The sequence below is a fragment of the Mauremys reevesii genome, linkage group 7 (genome assembly GCF_016161935.1).
Source record: "Mauremys reevesii isolate NIE-2019 linkage group 7, ASM1616193v1, whole genome shotgun sequence".
In the NCBI taxonomy this organism is placed as follows: Eukaryota; Metazoa; Chordata; order Testudines; family Geoemydidae; genus Mauremys; species Mauremys reevesii.
The window spans coordinates 75,152,881-75,171,826 of NC_052629.1; the positions used below are offsets into that span (position 1 = coordinate 75,152,881).

Below are 18,946 nucleotides of genomic sequence, written 5' to 3' on the forward strand. Positions count from 1 at the left end.
CTTGGAAGGAAAAGGGTGGGGGTGCCTAAATTGACTGGTGCCCTCCATAGGGTATAGGCAGGGTGCTCTAGATTGTGCAGGTAACACTGCCTTCCCCTTATTCACCCCCACAAGCCTCGGGCTGGATGAGCCCTTGTGCACCCTCCCCCACCCCAGCTCTCCTGAAACCTGGCCTTGTTCTCTCTCTGGACACTGGCCCTCAGCTCCAGCTCCCCTCTTCTAAGAGCTGAGGGAAGGCTGGGTTGGGCACAGGCAGCCCTCAAGCTGGGCTGTAGGGAAGTGTCAATGCCCAGGCGGGAAAGAAGGGATGGCATGTGCCAGCCGGGCTCCACTCAGAGAAACCACTAGCACAGCTCAGCTTTGAGGGTTGTTTATTAGAGCAGCTGGGTGCAGATCCAGTAAATGCATGATGCATCCCCCTGTGGGGACAGGCAGAACAGAGGTCAGATCCCCATGGGCACAGTGACTGTTGGAGGGAACAGCATGGCTGGCTACAACCCAAGAGCCATGTCCTACTCAGGCCAGCCCAATCACGTGCAGCCAGGAAGGATGGAAGAAAGGAAGCACGTAGCCAGGAAGGATGGCCCAGGCGGAGGGCACTAGGCTGGCATTCAGGAGACCAGGGCTCATGTCCCAGTTCTGCTACAAACTCCTTATGTGACCCTGTGCAAGTCTCTCTGGACCTTGGTTCCCAGCCAGATACTGGAGCCAGCCACTCCCAGAGTGGGCGCGAGGTTACATGCAGCAAAGCCTGGAAGATGCTCAGCTACTCCAGCCCCCCTTGGAGAGAACATGGGGAGAGGCCAGGCTGTTCACCTCCTGCCACTGCCCTGAATACCACGGAAAGTAGCAGTCATGCCATTGCCCCATGTCTGGTGCCAGCACTCTCCACTACACCTCCTGGGAGAGTTAATGGCACAAAGTGGGGCTCGGTTGCTGCAGGGGTTCCCAAGAGACACCCCATCCCCTGCTTTTTTGAGCAAGCCGGTGAGCCCTCAAACCAGCCCACACCCCCGTGTTATCTAGGGACTGGGTGCTCAAGAGCAGCACGCAGGGCTGCTGGGAGTCTTGCCCAGCACTGCAGGAGAGAGAGACAACCCCCAGTGGTGGTGGGGGGAGGCACTCCAGGCCGTGATCCAGGGCCCTGAGGGAAGGTGCTCCAGGCTGGGATCCAGGAGACCAAGAGCTCAAATCTCTTCTGTGTGGCTGCTATTTACTCCATGACTGGAAGTGAGCATCTGGGAGCACCCTGGGGCCATCAGAGGGGCTAGGTGACAAGCTGCCCATCTTCACAGAGTTTGCACGTTTATGGGTCAGGAGCCAATTGGGGCTGGGAGACAATGGGGATCCCACACTCAATCCCAGGCTGGGCAATGGGTGGTATCTGGACTGGGTTCTGGGGTAGTATGCTTTGATTGCCATTGGTGGTGAGGCTCCCAAGAGCTTGCAGACAGCTCTCCCCATCCAAGGCTCTGAGCCCTGCAACCTTGCTAAAATCTGCAGCCAGGAAGGCTCCAACCGACAGTCCTTGTCCCTCCTCGTCATGCCCCAGCCCTGTACCGCTTGTACCCTGCCAGAACAGGGAGAACAGACAAACTGCCAAAGTAGCCCTGTGGCTTTCAGGTAGCACCTCCCCCTGCACAGCCATGGGCAATGGCAAGAAACAGGGAACATCATAGTCCCTCCCCTGTCCGCCAACTCCCATGCCTGCAGCACACCAGCCCCAGGCAGCTCCAAGCTCAGAGGAGCAGGGCTCTGATGCAGCATTCAGGCCAGTAACTCTGTTCCCGGAGCCCAGCACGTCCCTTGAGCTTCGCCCACCCTAGGCTTATTGGCACCTCAGATCCTCCTGGAAGCAGGATTCATCTGAAATTCCCGGGGTGGGTGGGGGGCGCTCTGCCAAACACCCGCAATGTGATTTGATCAGGAGGCGGGGGACATGCCTGCCGGGCCCAGAACAGGGAGCTTATGCAGTGCCAGGAGAAGAAGAAGTCCGCAGGCCCCAGTGAGATGCAGACAGAGGAATCTGGTCAGAGCCACGCAGCCCAGAAGATGCTGTGGGGGAGGCTGAGGGAGCACAGAACAAGGAGGGAGAGAAAACAACCCTCTTGACTGGGGAGACCTGAGGCAGACTCTGATCAGCGATGAAGGAAACATGCTGTGCAGATGGGGCAGCCAGCCTGGGCCAGAGCTCAGGTGTAGGAGAGCAGATTGATGTCGTAACAACCATCCACCTGGAACACAGAGAGCAGTGTCACTCCCATCAGGGCACCCTGCTGCGGCTGGCTGGGACTGCAGGAGCAGTGAGCCCTGACGCCCCCTTGGGGTGCTACTGGGACTGCAGGTGCCCACAGCCTCTGACGTGCCTACTAGGGACCTCTGCTGGGACCGCAGGAGCCGAGAGCCCCCATGCAGCCTATCTCCTCTATTACAGAGGAATTGGAGCTGGAACATCAGAGAGGCTGGCACTGGGGGAGGTGAGAGTTCCCTACCTCCAATACTCCTGGAGCTGGAACCCTCAGGAGCTTTCCCAGCAGTCTGATGGCATTTCATACAGCATGGCCAGCTGGGAGCAGCTCAGAGTGACTGCAAATGCTGCTAGTGCCCAAAATACATCCTGCCCCTTTGACGCATGCTGGGCCATGCAGTAAACCCAGAGCAGGGGGCCAGCCCTGTGGGCAATGAACAGAGCTAACTGGAAACTAACGTCAAAACGCCCGATTCGGGCTGCCGTCTGGTTGGCGCGGATCATTTCCGTTAGTACCCACAGCTGCTGGACTTCTGTAGACACCTTTTCCGGGTCGGGGACACCCTGCAGACAAGCAATGGTTATTGAGATGGGTGTTCCTAAAGGCAGCTCCAGACAGCTAGGGTAACCCTCACCTCCCTGCTGCCCACAGGACAAGTGCTCTCTGGTTACCCTGTTCTCTCCCAAGCCCATTTTGTCTCATATACAGGGAGAGCTCAGTGGTTTGAGCATTGGCCTGCTAAACCCAGGGTTGTGAGTTCAATCCTTGAGGGGGCCATTTAGGGAACTGGGGTACAAATCTGTCTGGGGATTGGTCCTGCCTTGAGCAGAAGGTTGGACTAGATGACCTCCTGAGGTCCCTTCCAACCCTGATAATCTATGATTCATTGCTCCACTCTGCTTTATCTGCTTTCAGACAGTGAGCCCTTGGGGCAGCACCTGGCACAGGGGGGCCTCCAGGCCTTACTGCAGTATAGCCAGCAGCCTGCACACACAAACCCTGCCTAGTGCATGAGGCACCACTGCTCTGAAACCACAAAGCAGGGAATGGACTGGGAAGGCATCACACATAACATCTCTGACTGCTCCAGCCAGCAGCACACATCACTGCCAGGACTCTGCCCCAGCCAGGCCTGCCATTCGAGTTCCCTACTTGCTGCTCTGGAACATCACACCCCTTCCTGATGGGCTGGGTGCTGCAGGGCCAGCCTGGCCAGAGGCCTACTCTTCCCAGCTGAGCTGCCCAGCTGATTCAGGAGCATTCTTTGGCTGCATGGTCAGAGAGCTCCGGTCTGTGTCGAATCTGCAGCAGCTGCTTCCTGGAAGATCCTGGCTGCCATGAGCCATGGTCCCCCAGCTGAGCATGTCAAGCTTGGTGTCTGTTGGCAAGCGTGCCCGGAACCAACAGCCAGGACATCAAATCCAAGCCGCTGTTAATTAACAAAATCAGACTGATTGCACAGCATACACTGTGCTGGAGAGGCCACAGCCAGGAGACTCTAAACAGGAACTCAGGGGAACGGGGGAGAGCTGAACAGAATTTAGAAATTAATTTGCCATTTTCCCCAAAACTCTTGAAAATTCCAGCTTGACTCAGGTTGCGCTGACAACCCAGTCGACCCACTCGGCTCCAATGCCCTCCAAGTGCCTCCTCAGCATGGCTTTGCCCAGGATGGTCCAAGAGCACAGCCCCAGGCACATCCTCATTCCGTTGCATGCACCCACAGCTGTCACCGCCTGGCATTCACAAATAGCCCCAGTGGCCCCCGGAACACCAACTTCAGAGGCCTACAGTGCATCCTACAGCAAAGGGCTGAGGGGACAGCCCTGGGGGACCCCTTTAAGAAAAGAAACTGAGCGATGAGGAGCTAGAGCACAGCAATAGCGTTGAGGTCAGGCAGGTCAGTGCAGGTACCAGCCCCACATGTGCAGTGCAAGATCTGGGCCAGGAATCACAACTGGCCAAATATCACAGAGCTGGATCTCCACACCCTTGGCGGGCTCTGCACTAGTCTGCATGCGGGAGTTTCAAACTGGGCCCTCCCCGGCTGAGTCGCATTGTGCCACTGGGGTCTCCAACCCACTACTCAGCTGTGCTGCGCCACTGGGTTCCTCCCCACTCAGTGCCCCCAGGCCCCTCTCCCCCCCACTGGGGTCTTCAACCCTCCACTCAGCCATGCTGAACCACCCGATCCCCCCTACCCACACTCAGTGCCCCTGGGCCCCCCAACTCTCCACTCAGCCATGTTGCGCCACCAGGTCCCCCCCAGGAGTCTCCAACCCTCCACTCAGCACCACTGGGGTTCTCCCCCACACTGGGGACTCCAACCCCCCTACTCAGCTGCCCAACCCCGGTCACCCCTGGTTCTTGCTGCCCGACCCCGGTTGCCCATGTAGTAGAGTCTCTCAGAGCAGAACTCCCAGGCTGCGCGTTTTGCCAAGCTCTCCACCCATCACAACAGAGCTTGCAGGGTGCTTACAGCCCAAGAGAGCTTCACAGAGAGCTGAAATCCACAGCACTGTCTGTCTAATGTGTGAGGAGACACCGCTGCTCACCACATTTCCCTGGTCTTTGAACAAGGCCGGCAGGGGTTTTCTCTCTTGTAACAATCGCTGTTGGATTTCCGCTTGCAGCCCGCAAGGAAGCTGAGTGCCAGCAACACAGCCAGTCCAAAGATGGGGACAATGCTCTGTGGACTGTGCTGGCGAAGGCCCAGCTGCTGGAGGCTCAGCTGCTGGCTGGCCCACCAGAGTCAGGGTAAGCCCCCCACACACCTGGTCGATGGATCTGGCCTTTTGTTGTTTGCAAACTGCCCAAGCAGGTGAGAAGCACCCAGGTGTGGTTGTGGGGGCAAGTTATTCAGCAAGCAATTCTCTCTGCAGGCAGCTTGCAAACAGCTCCTTGTGCTGAGTTGGCTACTGACAGACATGGGGCTTGTTTCTGTCCCCTGACTGGGGAGGGCTTGTAGAATAAACCAACAGTGGCCTGGATTTCAAACTGCACATTCAAACAGACAGTTGCAATTTGCTCGCTGAGCAGTGTTGGCAGCTGGCCGTAAGCCCTTGTGTGTATTCGCACTAGGACAGGTGTGCAAGAGGAACACAAACAGGCCATGTGCTCCCAGTGGGCAGGGCTAACCTGCATTTCCCAAGTGCAGACTATGGTGCCCATCCCCCTGTCCCAGACATGCAGCTCTCAACTATAACCTGGCATGCTGCCCCCGATTTACCACTCCCCAGAGTCCAGGAGCTCCTCATCACTTCCTGCAGTGCATCAGTGTGCATACAGATCCCAATGCACCTGGCAGGGATCATGGCCCCCATGAGCCCAATTCCCACTGTACCCAACTGAGCTGTCTGCTTCAAGGGACATTTCTCCCCCTCCCCTGGCAGTCAGGACCCTGCCCGCTGCCCTCCCAGAACACCCCACCACCAGCCGGGACCCCACCTTCTCTCCCTAGAACACCCCACCACCAACTGGAAACCCACCCGTGGCCCCTCCCCCCGGGACACCCCACTCTCTCCCCCAGGATACACCATCCCCAATAGGGACCTCACCTGCTTCCCTCTCCCCCCAGGACACCCCGACTCTGGCAGGGACATGCCCACTGCTCCCTGGGAGACCCCAGCTCCAGCACTGCTCATAAGGAGGCTGCTTACCCCATGCAGGTTTTCTGGCTGCTGCTGGGGGGCCAGATGGGACAGCCAGGATGGGAAGTCTGTCTGCAGGCTCTGAAAAGAGTCAAAGGTGGCAGATGAGAAGAGCAGAGCCCGCCCCCGTGCCAAACGGATGGAGGCAGGCCTGGCTCCTCCGTGCTCACAGGGACAGGCTGCCTGCAGACCCCGCTGCTGCATTCAACGCATGCTCCTTAGGCCAAGGGAACTGCACTGTAGCCAGAAGCAAAGGGAGTGCGGGTCCAGACAGAGCGTGTGGCTGCCCCATCTCTGCTCCCAGGCCCCCTGGGCAGTCTGCTCTGTCCCTATAATCCTGCTGGTGCAGATGGCCTCAGAGTCACAGCACAGGCAGAAACAACAAGGAGCACAGGCAGGTGATCAGTGCTGGGGCCAGGCCGATGACGGGGTGCCGCAGGAAACACTCCCTGGGCCGCAGAGACAGAGACCCCCATGGCCAGGAGCCTGAGACCACTGAGGCCATGCGCCACAGCCCAGACTGCAAACTGCACTTCACTGAGTTCCCTGGGGCTCTGGTGGTAGGGAGTCTGGGGGGAGCCTCACGTGTCAGACCCAGAGTCTGGGGCAGCCCCTGCCAGGAGGGACACGGGGTGGGATTCAGTACCCCCTGCATCTGCATTCTTGATGGGGGGGGGCCTTTACAGCACAGCAAGTGCGGGGAGACAGGGTACCCTTGGCTAAGGGATGGGCAGCTGAGCAGAACCTCAGCAGAACCTGTGGGAAGCAGTCCGAGGCAGAGACAACTAGCAAGGTCCCAGAAGAGTCCTGCAGGGCTGAATGCCGCGCGGCTGGCAGGGCCAGGGGCAATTCCGGTCTTGCCAAACACAGGCGGCTTTGTGCAACATCATTGCCCGGGAGAAAGGCAGCCTGACACCACCCCAGCAGTCACTCACCTGCTGGTCCCTGGGGTAGAGCCGCAGCTCCTCCAGGGTGAAGTGCAGCCAAACGGGCGAGGGCTGGCGAAGAATCAATCGCACGGCAGTCACCTGATCCACATCACACAGCAACTGCCAGAGACAACAGGGCAGCAAGAGCTGCGCTGTAGTGAGGGGGTTGGGTGCTAGTTATTTAGAGCCAGGGGCACAAGGGCTGCCATCTCTGGTGAGGGGATGGAGCTAGAGGGGGCGGGGCAGAGTAGAGCCTGATGCCGGATGGCTGGACAGGAGGAGTTATAGATGGGTGCCAAGAATTGCACTCCAGGCCCTTTCCACCAGGCAGGATAAGGACAAGGACTGGAAGCTCAGGGTGGGCCCCAGCACTATGGTGCTGGTGGGGGTCCCAGCACTACTGCAATGCAATAAACCATCAGGTCTGTCAGCCTTGGAGACACAGAGTCAGGGATGGGAGATGGCCCACGTCCCCGGTAGCAGTCAGAGGGGAAGCAGAGGTTCTAGCGCCAAGAATTCCATTGGGCAATTCAGCCACTGCCCCCAGCACTGAATGGCAGCTGGCTCTGCGGTACAACACTACACACAATTCTGGGAGAAGTAAGAGATCCTGATTACACCACAGGGATCAGGATTCTCAACATCAAGTTTGCTCTTATGAGCAGCACCATGGGATCTGCTGGGACAAGCAGCCTGTGCCTTGCTTTAGTGCTTCAGTTGCAGCCCAGCACTACGGGCAAGCAAGCCGCATCTGGCCTGCCTGTACCACCTGGCTTCTCCCCAGCACTCTCTCCTCCCCGGAGCAGCAGGCCCAGCCCAGCTGCACTTGTGCCAGCTGTGGGCAGTGGTGGCCAAGGCACAACCTCTGCTGCTGTTCTAACTACAGGGGAATCAGCTACCATAGGCCCAGCCCCCCAGTCCCAGTGGCGCCAAGAGTCCTGACCTGATGCCTGAAGAGAGAGAAGTAATCCTGGGAGCCAGCCTCTGTGTGTGGGCTGGGCATCAGGCAGTGATTCCACAAGCAGGTGACCCACTTCCTGGCGCCGTCGCGCCCCACATCACAGGGGCGCCGCTGCTGCACTCGCACTGTCAGGAAAGCCGTGTAGGAGTTCTTAAAGATGATTTCCTGCAACTGAGACAACCCAGTGTGCAGGTCACGAGCCTGCCCCATGGGGAGAGCCTGTCCTTTGCTGTCTAGACAGGCAGGTACCCACCCGGGGAGAGCCTGCCCTCTGCCACCTAGACAGGCAAGTAGCAATCCACTGGGCCTCCTCTGAGCCACATCTTCAATCCACCAGTGAATCCACTCAGTTCGATGGGCAGCAGGAAAGGCATGGGGATGACCAGCCCTGCAGAGCTGGATTCTCCATCCCCAACACTGTTTAAATCCAGACTGGACTGCGTTCTAACAGAGCTGCTCTAGGAATTATTCTGGGGACATTCTCTGGCCTGTGCTATGTGGGACGTGTGGGTAGATGCGCACAATGGTCCCTTTGGCTTCACAACCTATTTCTCTCCAAACGCACAGCTCCTGGCCCCAAGCTTGACACAGTAAATAGAAATACAGCAGTTGAAAACCTACCTGTCCCTCAGACTCTTCGATACAAGCTGCTCACGCTTAGAAGCCTGCTTCAAAGCCCCACGTTTTGCTATTCTCGTCCGGCAGCACCCCTAGTCCCAGGGAGATGGCTGTGGCTCTGCAGTACCTGCCTCTGGCCACTGCTCTGAAATCCAGCCCCTCTGCTACACTCCGGACACTGGATACACAGTGGTGCTCTCCCTCAGCTTCTGCATCACTGCCATGGCTCTGGGACAGGCTGGTTCACTGGCTGGGCCTAAAACTGCCCTGCTCCCAACTCCGACCTGGGAAAGGCTAGTTATTAAGAGCTGCTTGCAATGTGCTGCATAAGTTGCCCCAAGTGCCCAGCCAGTCCCCATCCAGCCGGCTGCATGCAGAGCCTTTCCCTTGGTGGAGACAAGGTCCTCAAGTCCTCCCACCCAGCTACTTCAGGGTAGGGCAAGCAGCATCTTTCCTTCCAAAACCCATGGGAATGTTCTCGAGCCCAAGTGTACAATAGCCCCCCTGGCATTCTGCTTTTTGGCAGGGGACCAGCATGCCCAGGTGGCTTTGTTATTCCCTGTCTCCGTGGCAGTTCTCCTTCCCGGCATGCTTTGGACATGTTGCCCTGTCACTGGATGCAGTGGGAGCTGCTCAACCACACACCCAATGGCACCTGGGTCCCCATGCGTCAGATGTCCACCTGGGGTCCATCTGCCCCGAGAACCCTACCCAACTCTAGTGTCCAAATGAGTGTGCTGAGCAAGCCAGGGCTCTGACCTTAGCTTCCTGCTGCATCAGGGCACCCAACAGCATGCAGACTGGCACCCCACAGAATGTAGACTGGCACCCAATGGGGACCAGGGCAGCCCTGCTACTCAGGGTTTTCCCAGAGCTGCCCTATTCCTCCTGGGGGATCCTTCACATCCCAGAGCCACAGCTACCTGCCCCTGTAGACATTGCAGCAGCCCCCCCTCGCCCTGTGACTGTCACTAAGCTCCTTCCCCCACTATGGCGCACGGGCGGGAGGGGCGGAGGGCCACGCGCGACACCCCCAGCCCCGTAGCCCGGGCAGGGGCTCACGCCACACGTACATCCAGGGGCTGGGCGCGGGGCAAGACCACATCGATGACGGCCACGCCAGGCCGAGCCAGGTCCGTCTTCACGTCTCCCACCTGCAACGTCACAGGGCTGCGGACGGTGCACGGGGCTGGGCCGGTCGCCATGGGGCGGCTGTGAGAAGAGAACCGCAGGTCAGGCAGCCCCGGGGGGGGGGAGGGTTGGAGAGGACTGGTAAGGAGGGGACTGGCCTGGCCAGGGGGACTGTTCGGGGGCGCTGTGGTCGTTCGGGAGAGTGAGGAGGTGTTCGGAGGGAGAATGGGCTAGCCGGGCAGGGGGTGTCTGGAGGGGCCTGGAAACGGGGAGGAGCTTGGGTAGCCTGGGGGGTTTGGGCTTTGGAGGGGCCTAGAAAGGGGGGAGGGGCTGGGCTAGCGGGGTGTTTGGAGGGAGCTGGGGGCTGTGGTGGGCGGGGTGACGCTCTCACCCCATTCCATATCCTGGGCTCGGCGCCGGCGGGTCCATCCAACAGGGCTCCGGGGCGGGGCTGGTGGAGTACAGGCCCCGCCCCCGCCTGTCTCCATGGAAACGGGTCGCTGGGGACGGCGGTTACGGGGGCCTGGATGGTGGGGGGCTTTGGCCGGGGGAACTGAGGGTCTGGCTGGGGGACGTTGGGGCCGGATTGCCTGGGGGGGTCTGACTGGCCTGGGGGGTCTGGCTGGGGGGGCATTGGGACAGACGGAGGGGGTCTGGCTGGGGAAGCTGGGGAGGGTCTGGCTGGGAGGGCAATCGGGCTGGATGACCTGGGGGGTTGGCTGGGGGTGTATTTGGGCTGGCTAGGGAAGCTGGGGGGCTTGGCTGGGGGACATTGGGGCTGGCTGTGGAAGCTGGGGGACTGGCTGGGGGGCATTGGGGCTGGCTGGCTGGTATGGTTGGGGGGCATTGGGGCTGGCTGGGGAGCACTTCGTCTCCCCCTTGCACAGTTTTGACCCAACAAGGGAGCAGAGGCTGAGCCCTGCTCGCCAGGGAACGGGGGTCATGGGCTGCCTGGCCTACCTGCCCGGCTCTCCTCCGTGTCATGATCCCACAGGGTTTCTCTCCAGCCCCTCCCCAGCTCCATCTGCTAACCTGATCCCAGGAAAGCCTCACACCAGCATAATGCCATTAGGCTTCAGAGTGAACTCCCCAACAGCCATGACAAGGGAGTTCCTGTGCCACTTCTTGAGCTATGCTTGGGCACATTTTAAAGGTTTTCTTTACAGCCAGTAGGACTAGGATGTGACATGCATCTCCACAGGCGTACTGCCACTGAGCTGGGCGGAAAGAGGGTGGCGAGCAAGGCCCTTGTCAGCGGCTTGGCCTGCACCCCGAGTACCCCCAGCTCACTACGGCAAGCTTGCCAAGCAGCACCAGGTCTGTGTCACGTGGGCACCCCTTTCTGCCTGGGGGGATTTGCCCCCTGAGGTCAGAAGGGACCATTATGCCCATCCAGTCTGGCCTCCTCAATCACCCAGGCCAGAGAACCTCCTCTGGAGAATCCTGCATCCAGCCCAGTGGCTAGTGACTGTGCCAGAAAGGATCTTAGGGATCCAAAGAGCGAGAGAGACCCCTGCAGTCCCCCCACTCTGTTGCCTTCCCTTCACTGTTTCCTTTCCTAGCTGTCCTCTCCCATCTCCTCCCCTTGGCAGATGGATGTTGTGCATTCAGCTCTAAGGTTCATGCCCTGGGAGCAGTGGTTATTGGTGACACACCTGTGTGCAGTTCCTATTCCCGAGGTTCCCTGTCTCCCACCCCCAGGGGATGGCTTGTGCCCAGATGGCCTCTTTATCCCAGATGATGATGGGATTGTGGCTCCAACTTGAGAGTCCTCACTGGGGTTCCCAACTGGAGAGTGAGTGAAGCAGTGGGCACCCTCTGGAGCCACATAGAGAGAAACCCCATCTGTGCACTGACTGTGGGGGGCATCACAGCTGGTGTTGCATCAGAGACACCCCACCGGATAGAAACCAGCAGTCCTCTGGTCCCACGAGGCCCCGTCCCACCAGACACGTTCTGCATCACATGCCATTTGAGGCATGTGGGGTCAGCTGTGAGTTGTGGGCTCGGGGGAAGGGAGCACATTCCTGGGGTGATTAATTGCTTGGGTATCATGTAATGGGATGCATTGGGGTGAAAACCAGAGAAGAAGGATTCCTGACTGCAACCCTGGCCTTCTGGGTGACCTTAGGCAAGTCGCTGCCCTGCTTTCTGCCTCAGTTTCCCTGTTAGTAAAATGGGGATAATGTTACTGACCTTTGTAAAACACTTTGCGGTCTCGTGATGAAAAGCACTAGATAAGAGCTGGGTCTTATTATTACTTTATTGATCATTGCGTAGGTGCCAGTGATCATGACTTGATTACATTTGTCATGTGCAAAGAGAATAATGTCCAAACCAGTATAATTATATCTACACTTGTGCTTTAAAAAGGCCAGTTTAACAAACCTGAAAACAGAGACTAGTCAAATGAGCTGGGAGAAAGGATTTAATCAGAAAATTGTGAATGATATTTTGGAGTTGTATAAGAACACCAAAATTCAAAAAGCCAAAATTCCTGAAGCAAGAAAGAAGGCTACACAGGTGAAAAAACCCCCAACAACCTGGCTTAGAGGAGAAGTGAAAGCAGCTATAAAAAATACAGTGTGTAACGTATAGGGGGAAATATAAATTAGACACTAGGAATTGTAAAAAATTGCTAAGGGAAGCAAAAGGACACTAGGAGTTATCTATGGCCAGCTGAGTTAAGGACAATAAAAACACATTGGAGGGGGCTGGAAAGGGGGGAGGGGCTGGGCTGTCCGGTAGGGACCTGTTCAAGGGGGTGTTTGGAGGGGGCTGGAAAGGGGGAGGGGCTGGGCTGGCCAGGGCACCCATTGAGCAGGGGCGAGGGGTGTTTGAAGCGGGGCTGGGCTGGCCGGGGGTGTTTGGAGTGGGGCTGGAAAGGGGGGAGTTTGACACTGGTGTGACTGCTGCTGGACTCCTGTGTCCAGTTCTTGTGCCCACAGTTCAAGAGGATGTAGAAATATTGGAGAGATTCAGAGAAGAGCTGCCGGAATGCTGCAGGTCAGTGGCTGGTCAGTTTGGTGGTGATAAGTCAACCGTTGATGTTGTGATGATGGAGGTTTGGGAGCTGATTATTCCTGTGGTTTGCCCTCGGGTGGTGATGATTACTAAGGGCCCTGAAATACTGGCTGGCTTTAAGCAGATGGCCTTCCCGAGTCATGTAGGCCAGGGGTAGTCAATTATTTTTTGTCAAGGTCCAAATTTCTTGGTCAAGGTATAGTCAAGGTCCATACTCTAGAGAAAATGTAAAACAATTATAACAATAATAATGATAAGTAAGTAAGTAGAAAGATTTCAGGGTCCGTTCAAAAGCATCTGGTGGTCCGGATTTGGCCAGTGGTCTGCCTATTGACTACCCCTGGAGTAGGGGCCTTTCCTGGCACTCCTCTTCTCATTGTCTGCCTAGCACAAGGGACACAGGAATATGGCTGCTGGAAAGCATACTGCTCCCTTGTTACATAGCCTTTGGTCAACCACGGTGGGATTCATGGGCACAGCATGGGATGCACCAGCCAGGCACATGGTGCCAGAGCATTCCAGAGATCTGGCATTTACTAGTTTGAACAAGAAGGGACTTTTGTCCCCATCACATGATATGGCTATCGATGGGGTGTCTGTGCCCACTATTGTGTGGGTGGCCAGGCCAACCCCCTGCTCTGGCTTATGAAGCTAAACCCTGATGAGAGAACACCTGGCAGCAGAAGGCTTAGTCACCCCAGCAGTTGCTGGATGGTGGGGGAGTGCGCCTGGGGCAGGCTGAAGGCAAGAGAGTGCTGCCTACAAACCCATTGCTTGTTCCCGGGGGGTGCTGTGCACCATACACCAGAATGCAGGCGAGACCTGTCACTGGGGCAGTTCGATGCCTGTGCTGGATTACAGATGCAGTGCAGGAAGCCTGACAATGGCCTCTGCTCAGTGGGGCTGGGTCTAGGAGATCAAGGGGTGTGGGGGACACCCTGTGTGCCCTCAGCCTTGCTCTGCAGGGGGAGATGAGATCCCATGGAGACACTGGCTCACCTATACTGGCCATAGCAATGTCTGTATCATTTATCTGAGGCTCTATTAAACTTCCCACCCTTTAGGGGATATTGAAAAGGTGTGTACCTGGAGTCAGGTGCCCTTTCTTCAAAAGAGTGTTGGGCTGGGATGCATCACCAGCCCATCACCCGGGCCCTCACCTCCCTGGGGTTAATTGTTCCTGCCAGGGGCACAATGAAGTGGAGCAGGGCAGCCCCCCCCCCCCCCCGTTGGCCCTAGACTCTACTACACATTCACAGTGCCAGTCTCTCTGGTGGGAGGGGAGGTGGAAGACATCCCAGCTGGTCCCGGTCTCTCTGGTGGGAGGGAAGGGGGGAGATGTCCGAGATGGTTCTGGTCTTTCTCGTGGGAGGGGAGGAGGGAGACATCCTGGACGTTTTTGATCTATCTCTGGTGGGAGGGGAGGGGGACATATCCCGGCCAGTCCTGTCTCTCTGGTGGGAGGGAAGGGGACAGACGTCCTGGCCGGTCCCAGTCTCTCTGGTGGGAGGGAATGGAGGAGACGTCCTGGCCAGGCCTGGTCTGTCTGGTGGGAGGGTGTGACGAAGTGGGAATGTTCTTAATGGTTTGTCTGAATAGTGTGCACACCTTATTTTCCCCTGTGTGTTACTCAAGTATCTAGCTGGTGGAACAAGGGTATATGATCGTTGCAGAGATCCCTGGCCAGGAGGTGTTACTGCCAGCTGGCTGCCAGAGCACAGACAATGGGCGACACCCTGTATCCTTGCAACAATGGCCCATCCTCTGTGAGAGCCAGCTGGAGGTGTTGGAGAACAAAGTAGGGTGACCACATGTCCCAATTTTATAGGGACAGTCCCGATTTTGGGGTCTTTTTCTTACCCCCCACCCCCTGTCCCGATTTTTCACACTTGCTGTCTGGTCACCCTAGAACAAAGCGACAGGTGGAGGCCAGGGGACCTGCTTGCCCCAGAAAGAGACAGAGGACAGAGGAGGGCAGCTGGGTGTGAGTGAGGCTCAGCACCTGGAAGCTAGTCCTTCTGAGGATGGGGAACTCAAAAGGGGAGAGCTCTGGGCTCGGGATTCCCCACTCTCCCCCCAGGATGGACTTTGCTGAATGTTCCTATTTTCTGTGCTGACGAGCTCTGCTCTACACTGTGTTCCCGACCACTAATAACCTGTCTGTGTTACCTGCTGGATGGGGTCACTGCTAACTGCGGGGGAGGGGTACACGGCCTCTTCACAGGCGGAGGCTTCCTCAAGTGTCCCATCCATGGGGACTCCCTACGGGAAACTTACGGCATGGAGCAGGGTGCTGAGCGTTCCAAGGTCAGACCCAGGAGACTGCTCTAGGCAGACCGAGCACTGAGGGGTGTCACGCTGCAAGAGGGTCCTGCCTGAACCTCATTCAGAGTGATTCTGGAGCACCGAGCCTGTGCACCCGTGACAGAGGGGAGGGGGGAGAGGTCCTGGCCTGTCTCTGTCACCTGGGGCTGGTCATTGGAGATGAGGAAGAAGCAGCAATTGAAGCCGCCATAGACCAGCACAGCAGAAATGGGAGCAGCGGCTCCTCTTGGGGCTTCAGCCCCTGGAAGACCCCAGGTCTGGCTCCCCGCTTCCCAGAACCCTGGGCCAACATCTCCTCATGCTGCCTCCTCCTGCCCTGCTGCAGCTGGGCCTGCTCTGGGAGAAGAGGCAGTGGCTTGGCAAGAGCATACATGTATCACGTGACAATGAGAAGGGGGGGACCCCTCAGGACACAACACATGCATAAAGCAGGAGCCCGCTGAGGAGGAGATTGGGAACGTAGCACGTGCAACCTGGACCCAGTCCCCAGGAAAATTCTGGGTGCGCCCCGGCCTCATTCTGTGTCATGTGCCATGAACATTCCTAGGCACACGCACTGCCCTCGACAGTGTCTTCATGTACAGAAAGCACAGCCGGGAGCACGGAGGGCGCTGTGCCCTGGAGCTGAACTTCCCGGGACCGGGACTCCTCAGAGGAGCTGCCGAATGCACACTGGAAGTCAGGGCCGCTCGGGGGTGTGTGGGGGGGGGAAGTGGGGCAATTTGCCCCAGGCCTTGGGCTCCGCAGGGGCCCCCAAGAGAACAGCTGAGGCTCCCGCCTTGGCCCCGGCCCAACTTTGCCCCTCTCCAGGAGTCTCAGCACATCCAGGAGCGTCCCTGTGAGCTCCAGTGGGGCCTGAGCTCCCTCTGCTTGGCCTGGAGCTCGCAGCCCTGCCCCCTTACCACGTGGCTCTGAGCGGGGAGGAGCTCAGGCCCTGCCAGAGCCACGCTGCGCCGCTGTTCAGGGACGCTCCTGGATGCGACGCGCTGAGGCTCTGGGTGAGGGGGTAAGAGGCTGGGGCTGGGGCCAGGAGGGTTGGATAAGGGGCAGGGAGTCCCAGGGACAGGAAGGGGGCAGAGGTTGGGGAGGGCGGTCAGAGGACAGGGAACGGGGGGGCTGGATCGTGGGCATTCCGGGGGTCTGTCAGGACTCAGCGGGAGGGGGGTGTGGATAGGGGTCGGGGCAGTCAGGGGACAGGGAGCAGGGGTGGGGTCCTGGGGTGGTGGTGGTGAGTCTCTGGGGGACTGTGAGGGGGCAAGGAGCAGGATGGGTCGGGGATTCTGAGGGGGGCAGGCAGTTGGGGGCAGGAAGTGGGTGGGGGTCAGATAGGGGCAGGGCCAGGCTGTTTGGGAGGCACAGCCTTCCCTACCCTAAAGCTCATTCAGCAGTTTGAGGCTTGCAGAAGAACCAAGCTGTTAGCTTTTCCATTAGGGCTACCATCCCTTTCACTTCTCAAGTGCCAAATTATAGTCTATATTTAATTTCGGCGCCATAGGGAGATTCATGTCAGGGGAGGGTAGCTTCATTTAAAATTAGCCACTGGGGGAGGGATCACATGAGAAGAGCAATATCGTACACCACCTACCTCCTTCCCAACCCTACCAAGGGAGACCCCCCCTCCCCTGCATTCCCTGAGGCTTCAGAGGGGTTAATTCAGTGGTTCTCAAACTTTTATCCTGGTGACCTCTTTCACATAGCAAACCTCTGAGTGCAACCCCCCTCCCTTATAAATTGAAAACACTTTTTAATATATTTAACGCTATTATAAATGCTGGAGGCAAAGCGGGGTTTGAGGTGGAGGCTGACAGCTCGTGACCCCCAGTAATAACCTTGTGACCCTCTGAGGGGTCCTGAGAACCCCGGGTTAATTTAATGTTAGCACCCTGTGTCCATTCACATGCATGTGCTATTTTGAGCATTTCAGTTTTCACAACATAGGCTCATCCCAGATTCTGGAACAAACTCAAATGCTCAGTTTGTGGAGTAGTACATAAGCTATACTAAAGACAAACCGACAGTAACCATCTCCAGTTTGTGAGGGACCCCATGGAGCCAGTCTCTAGGAAACAGATAAATGCATGGAGGTTAAGTCCATTAATGGCTATTAGCCAGGATGGGTAAGGAATGGTGTCCCTAGCCTCTGTTTGTCAGAGGGGGAGACAGATGGCAGGAGAGAGATCACTTGAGCATTACCTGTTAGGTTCACTCCCTCTGGGGCACTTGGCATTGGCCATTGTCGGTAGACAGGGTACTGTGCTGGCTGGACCTTTGGTTTGACCCAGTATGGCTGTTTTTATGTTCTAACCTAAATGAACCCAAAGTTATGGAGACAGATATGAGTCAAGGAAGCCAGCAGAGTATCAGAAACCTGGAAAAATCTCTGACTGGATGGGCTCAGGCATTTGGTCACAAGCTGAGGTGGTTCAAAAGTTTTGGATTTTTTTTAAGCAGAATTTTTTTATTGTTTCTTTAAACAATCAAACACAGCAAGCAGCAAATATTTGGCCGCACACTTCTGAAACCCCAAACCATATTCAGGTTTTGGCAGACTAATTTCAGCTTTTCAATTAAAAAAACTACAACAAATTTTGAAGGAAAGCAGACATTGTCCGTGATTTTTTTCTGCTTTTTAAAAACCCCTAGTTTTCGATCCAAAAAAAGTTTTGACGGAAAATATTTGTCCAACCCTTTTAATGAGCTTTAGTGCCTTTTTTCACTAGCTTATGCTGAGAACCAGTGATACCTTGTAAAGAAGTTTTCTCAAAACTGGGTTTGTGCTGAGATGCGGAAGGTTTATTTTTCCCAGGGCTGCCCATGGCGGGGGGTGGGGGGAGTGGGAGGAGCAAGTGGGGCAGTTTGCCCCAGGCCCGCAGGGGCCCCTACGAGAATATAGTATTGCAGTTTTTTTTATGGAAGGGGCCCATAAAATGCTTTGCCCCAGGCCCCCTGAATCCTCTGGAAGTGGGGGCTGCTGGAGGCAATTGCCCCCTGCACGGGCAGCAGTGCTGGTGTTACCAGATTGCTCTGTGGGGGCTGAGCCCAGGGAGGTCTCAGCACTATGCAGCCCCAGCTCTCTTTGTGGGAGTGACTCAGCAGGGGCTGCCTTTACCCAGGAGCCAGCATGCTGCTGGGGGAGCTGTGCTTCTGGGAGTGCCGAATGCCTGTGGTAGCTCATTGGGCATGATGTAGGAGCTAGAAGTGCCAGCACTACCCAGGGGCAGGGGTGGGGCTGGTTCTGCGCATTGTGGAGATAAACTAGGGCAGGGATTCTCACAACAAATTTTTTTGGTGGCCTCAGAGTGCAGCCACTAACTCTTGCTGGTGGCCACTCTGAGAGTTTTTCCAAAAATACTATGCACAGTTGTCTCTATTCTTTCGTGGACCTACACAAAATAGAAAAATAAGGTGCTTTGCACGTTCTTGTCTTTTTTGTTGTTGCTTTTTTGGTTGCCTTTTTTTTAAGACTTGCTCGCTAGTAAGTCTGCTGTGAAAAGTGATATTAACATACAAGCGGCAAAGAGTTCTGTGGCACCTTATACACTAACAAATGTATGAGCCATGCATCCAACTAAGTGGGTAATCACCCACGAAAGCTCATGCTCCAATGTGTTTGTTAGTCTATAAGGTGCCACAGGACTCTTTGCCGCTTTTACAGATCCAGACTAACACAGCTACCCCTCTGATAATTAACATACAAGCATCACTTTTCACTTTTCACAGCAGCAGACTTAGCCCCAGCAAGTCTGGAGACAAATTAAGCCCTGGCTGTGGATGTGGGTAGGAGACAGCAGGGGCCAGGAGCAATAGGAGGACCAGAGGCTGGGGACGGCATCCACTGCTGCATGGCCAAGGCCCGAGCCCAAAGCCTCACAGCCAGATTCCAGGGCCTAAGCCAGAGGCGAGTGTGGGGGCGAGCCTGGGGCCAGAGCCCACTGCTGCATGGCCGCAGGATGGAGCCAGAGCTTGCCACTGCATGGCCGGTGCATGGAGCTGAAAGCCCCATGCCTGGGAGATGGGGCCCAGGAATGGAGCCCAGAGATGGAGTCTGAAGCCCCACAG

General features: G+C 56.8%; 2 protein-coding genes across 9 annotated transcripts in view; one reads left to right on the top strand and one right to left on the bottom strand.

Annotated features, from left to right (window-relative positions):
* Nucleotides 1-354: 354 nt before the first annotated feature.
* Nucleotides 355-10,015, bottom strand: NICN1 (nicolin 1). The gene is made up of 7 exons (XM_039482040.1): nt 9,930-10,015; nt 9,481-9,619; nt 7,772-7,960; nt 6,835-6,948; nt 5,909-5,980; nt 2,708-2,812; nt 355-2,234 (listed from the first exon to the last, which is right to left on the bottom strand). Exons 1-7 carry the CDS (start codon nt 9,965-9,967, stop codon nt 2,193-2,195), a joined length of 699 nt encoding a protein of 232 aa, XP_039337974.1. The 5' UTR covers nt 9,968-10,015; the 3' UTR covers nt 355-2,192.
* The window catches only part of LOC120369108, a 35,988-nt gene continuing 26,552 nt past the window's right edge, over nt 9,511-18,946 (top strand). For 4 of the 8 annotated variants that reach the window (XR_005582931.1, XR_005582932.1, XM_039482036.1 and 1 more), the window contains exons 1-2: nt 9,511-9,639; nt 12,472-12,544. Coding sequence is in view for 6 of the 8 variants with exons in the window: in XM_039482036.1 (XP_039337970.1) it covers nt 12,536-12,544 (9 nt within the window). In the remaining 2 variants the exon portion in view is untranslated. Of the gene's footprint in view, nt 9,640-9,743; nt 9,749-10,405; nt 12,062-12,471; nt 12,545-18,946 lie in introns of those variants that run through there. The other 4 variants (XM_039482038.1, XM_039482039.1, XM_039482035.1 and 1 more) reach the window with 4 other exon arrangements.

What these genes read in the sequence shown, in the direction of transcription:
- NICN1 (XM_039482040.1), bottom strand. Translation starts at nt 9,967, where the DNA reads ATGGACCCGCCGGCGCCGAGCCCAGGATATGGAATGGG. An exon ending in CCCGCGCCCAGCCCCTGGAT is followed by an intron (nt 7,961 to 9,480) that starts GTACGTGTGGCG and finishes GGGTTGTCTCAG; the next exon opens with TTGCAGGAAATCATCTTTAA. An exon ending in CCCGAATCGGGCGTTTTGAC is followed by an intron (nt 2,235 to 2,707) that starts GTTAGTTTCCAG and finishes TCTGTGTTCCAG; the next exon opens with GTGGATGGTTGTTACGACAT.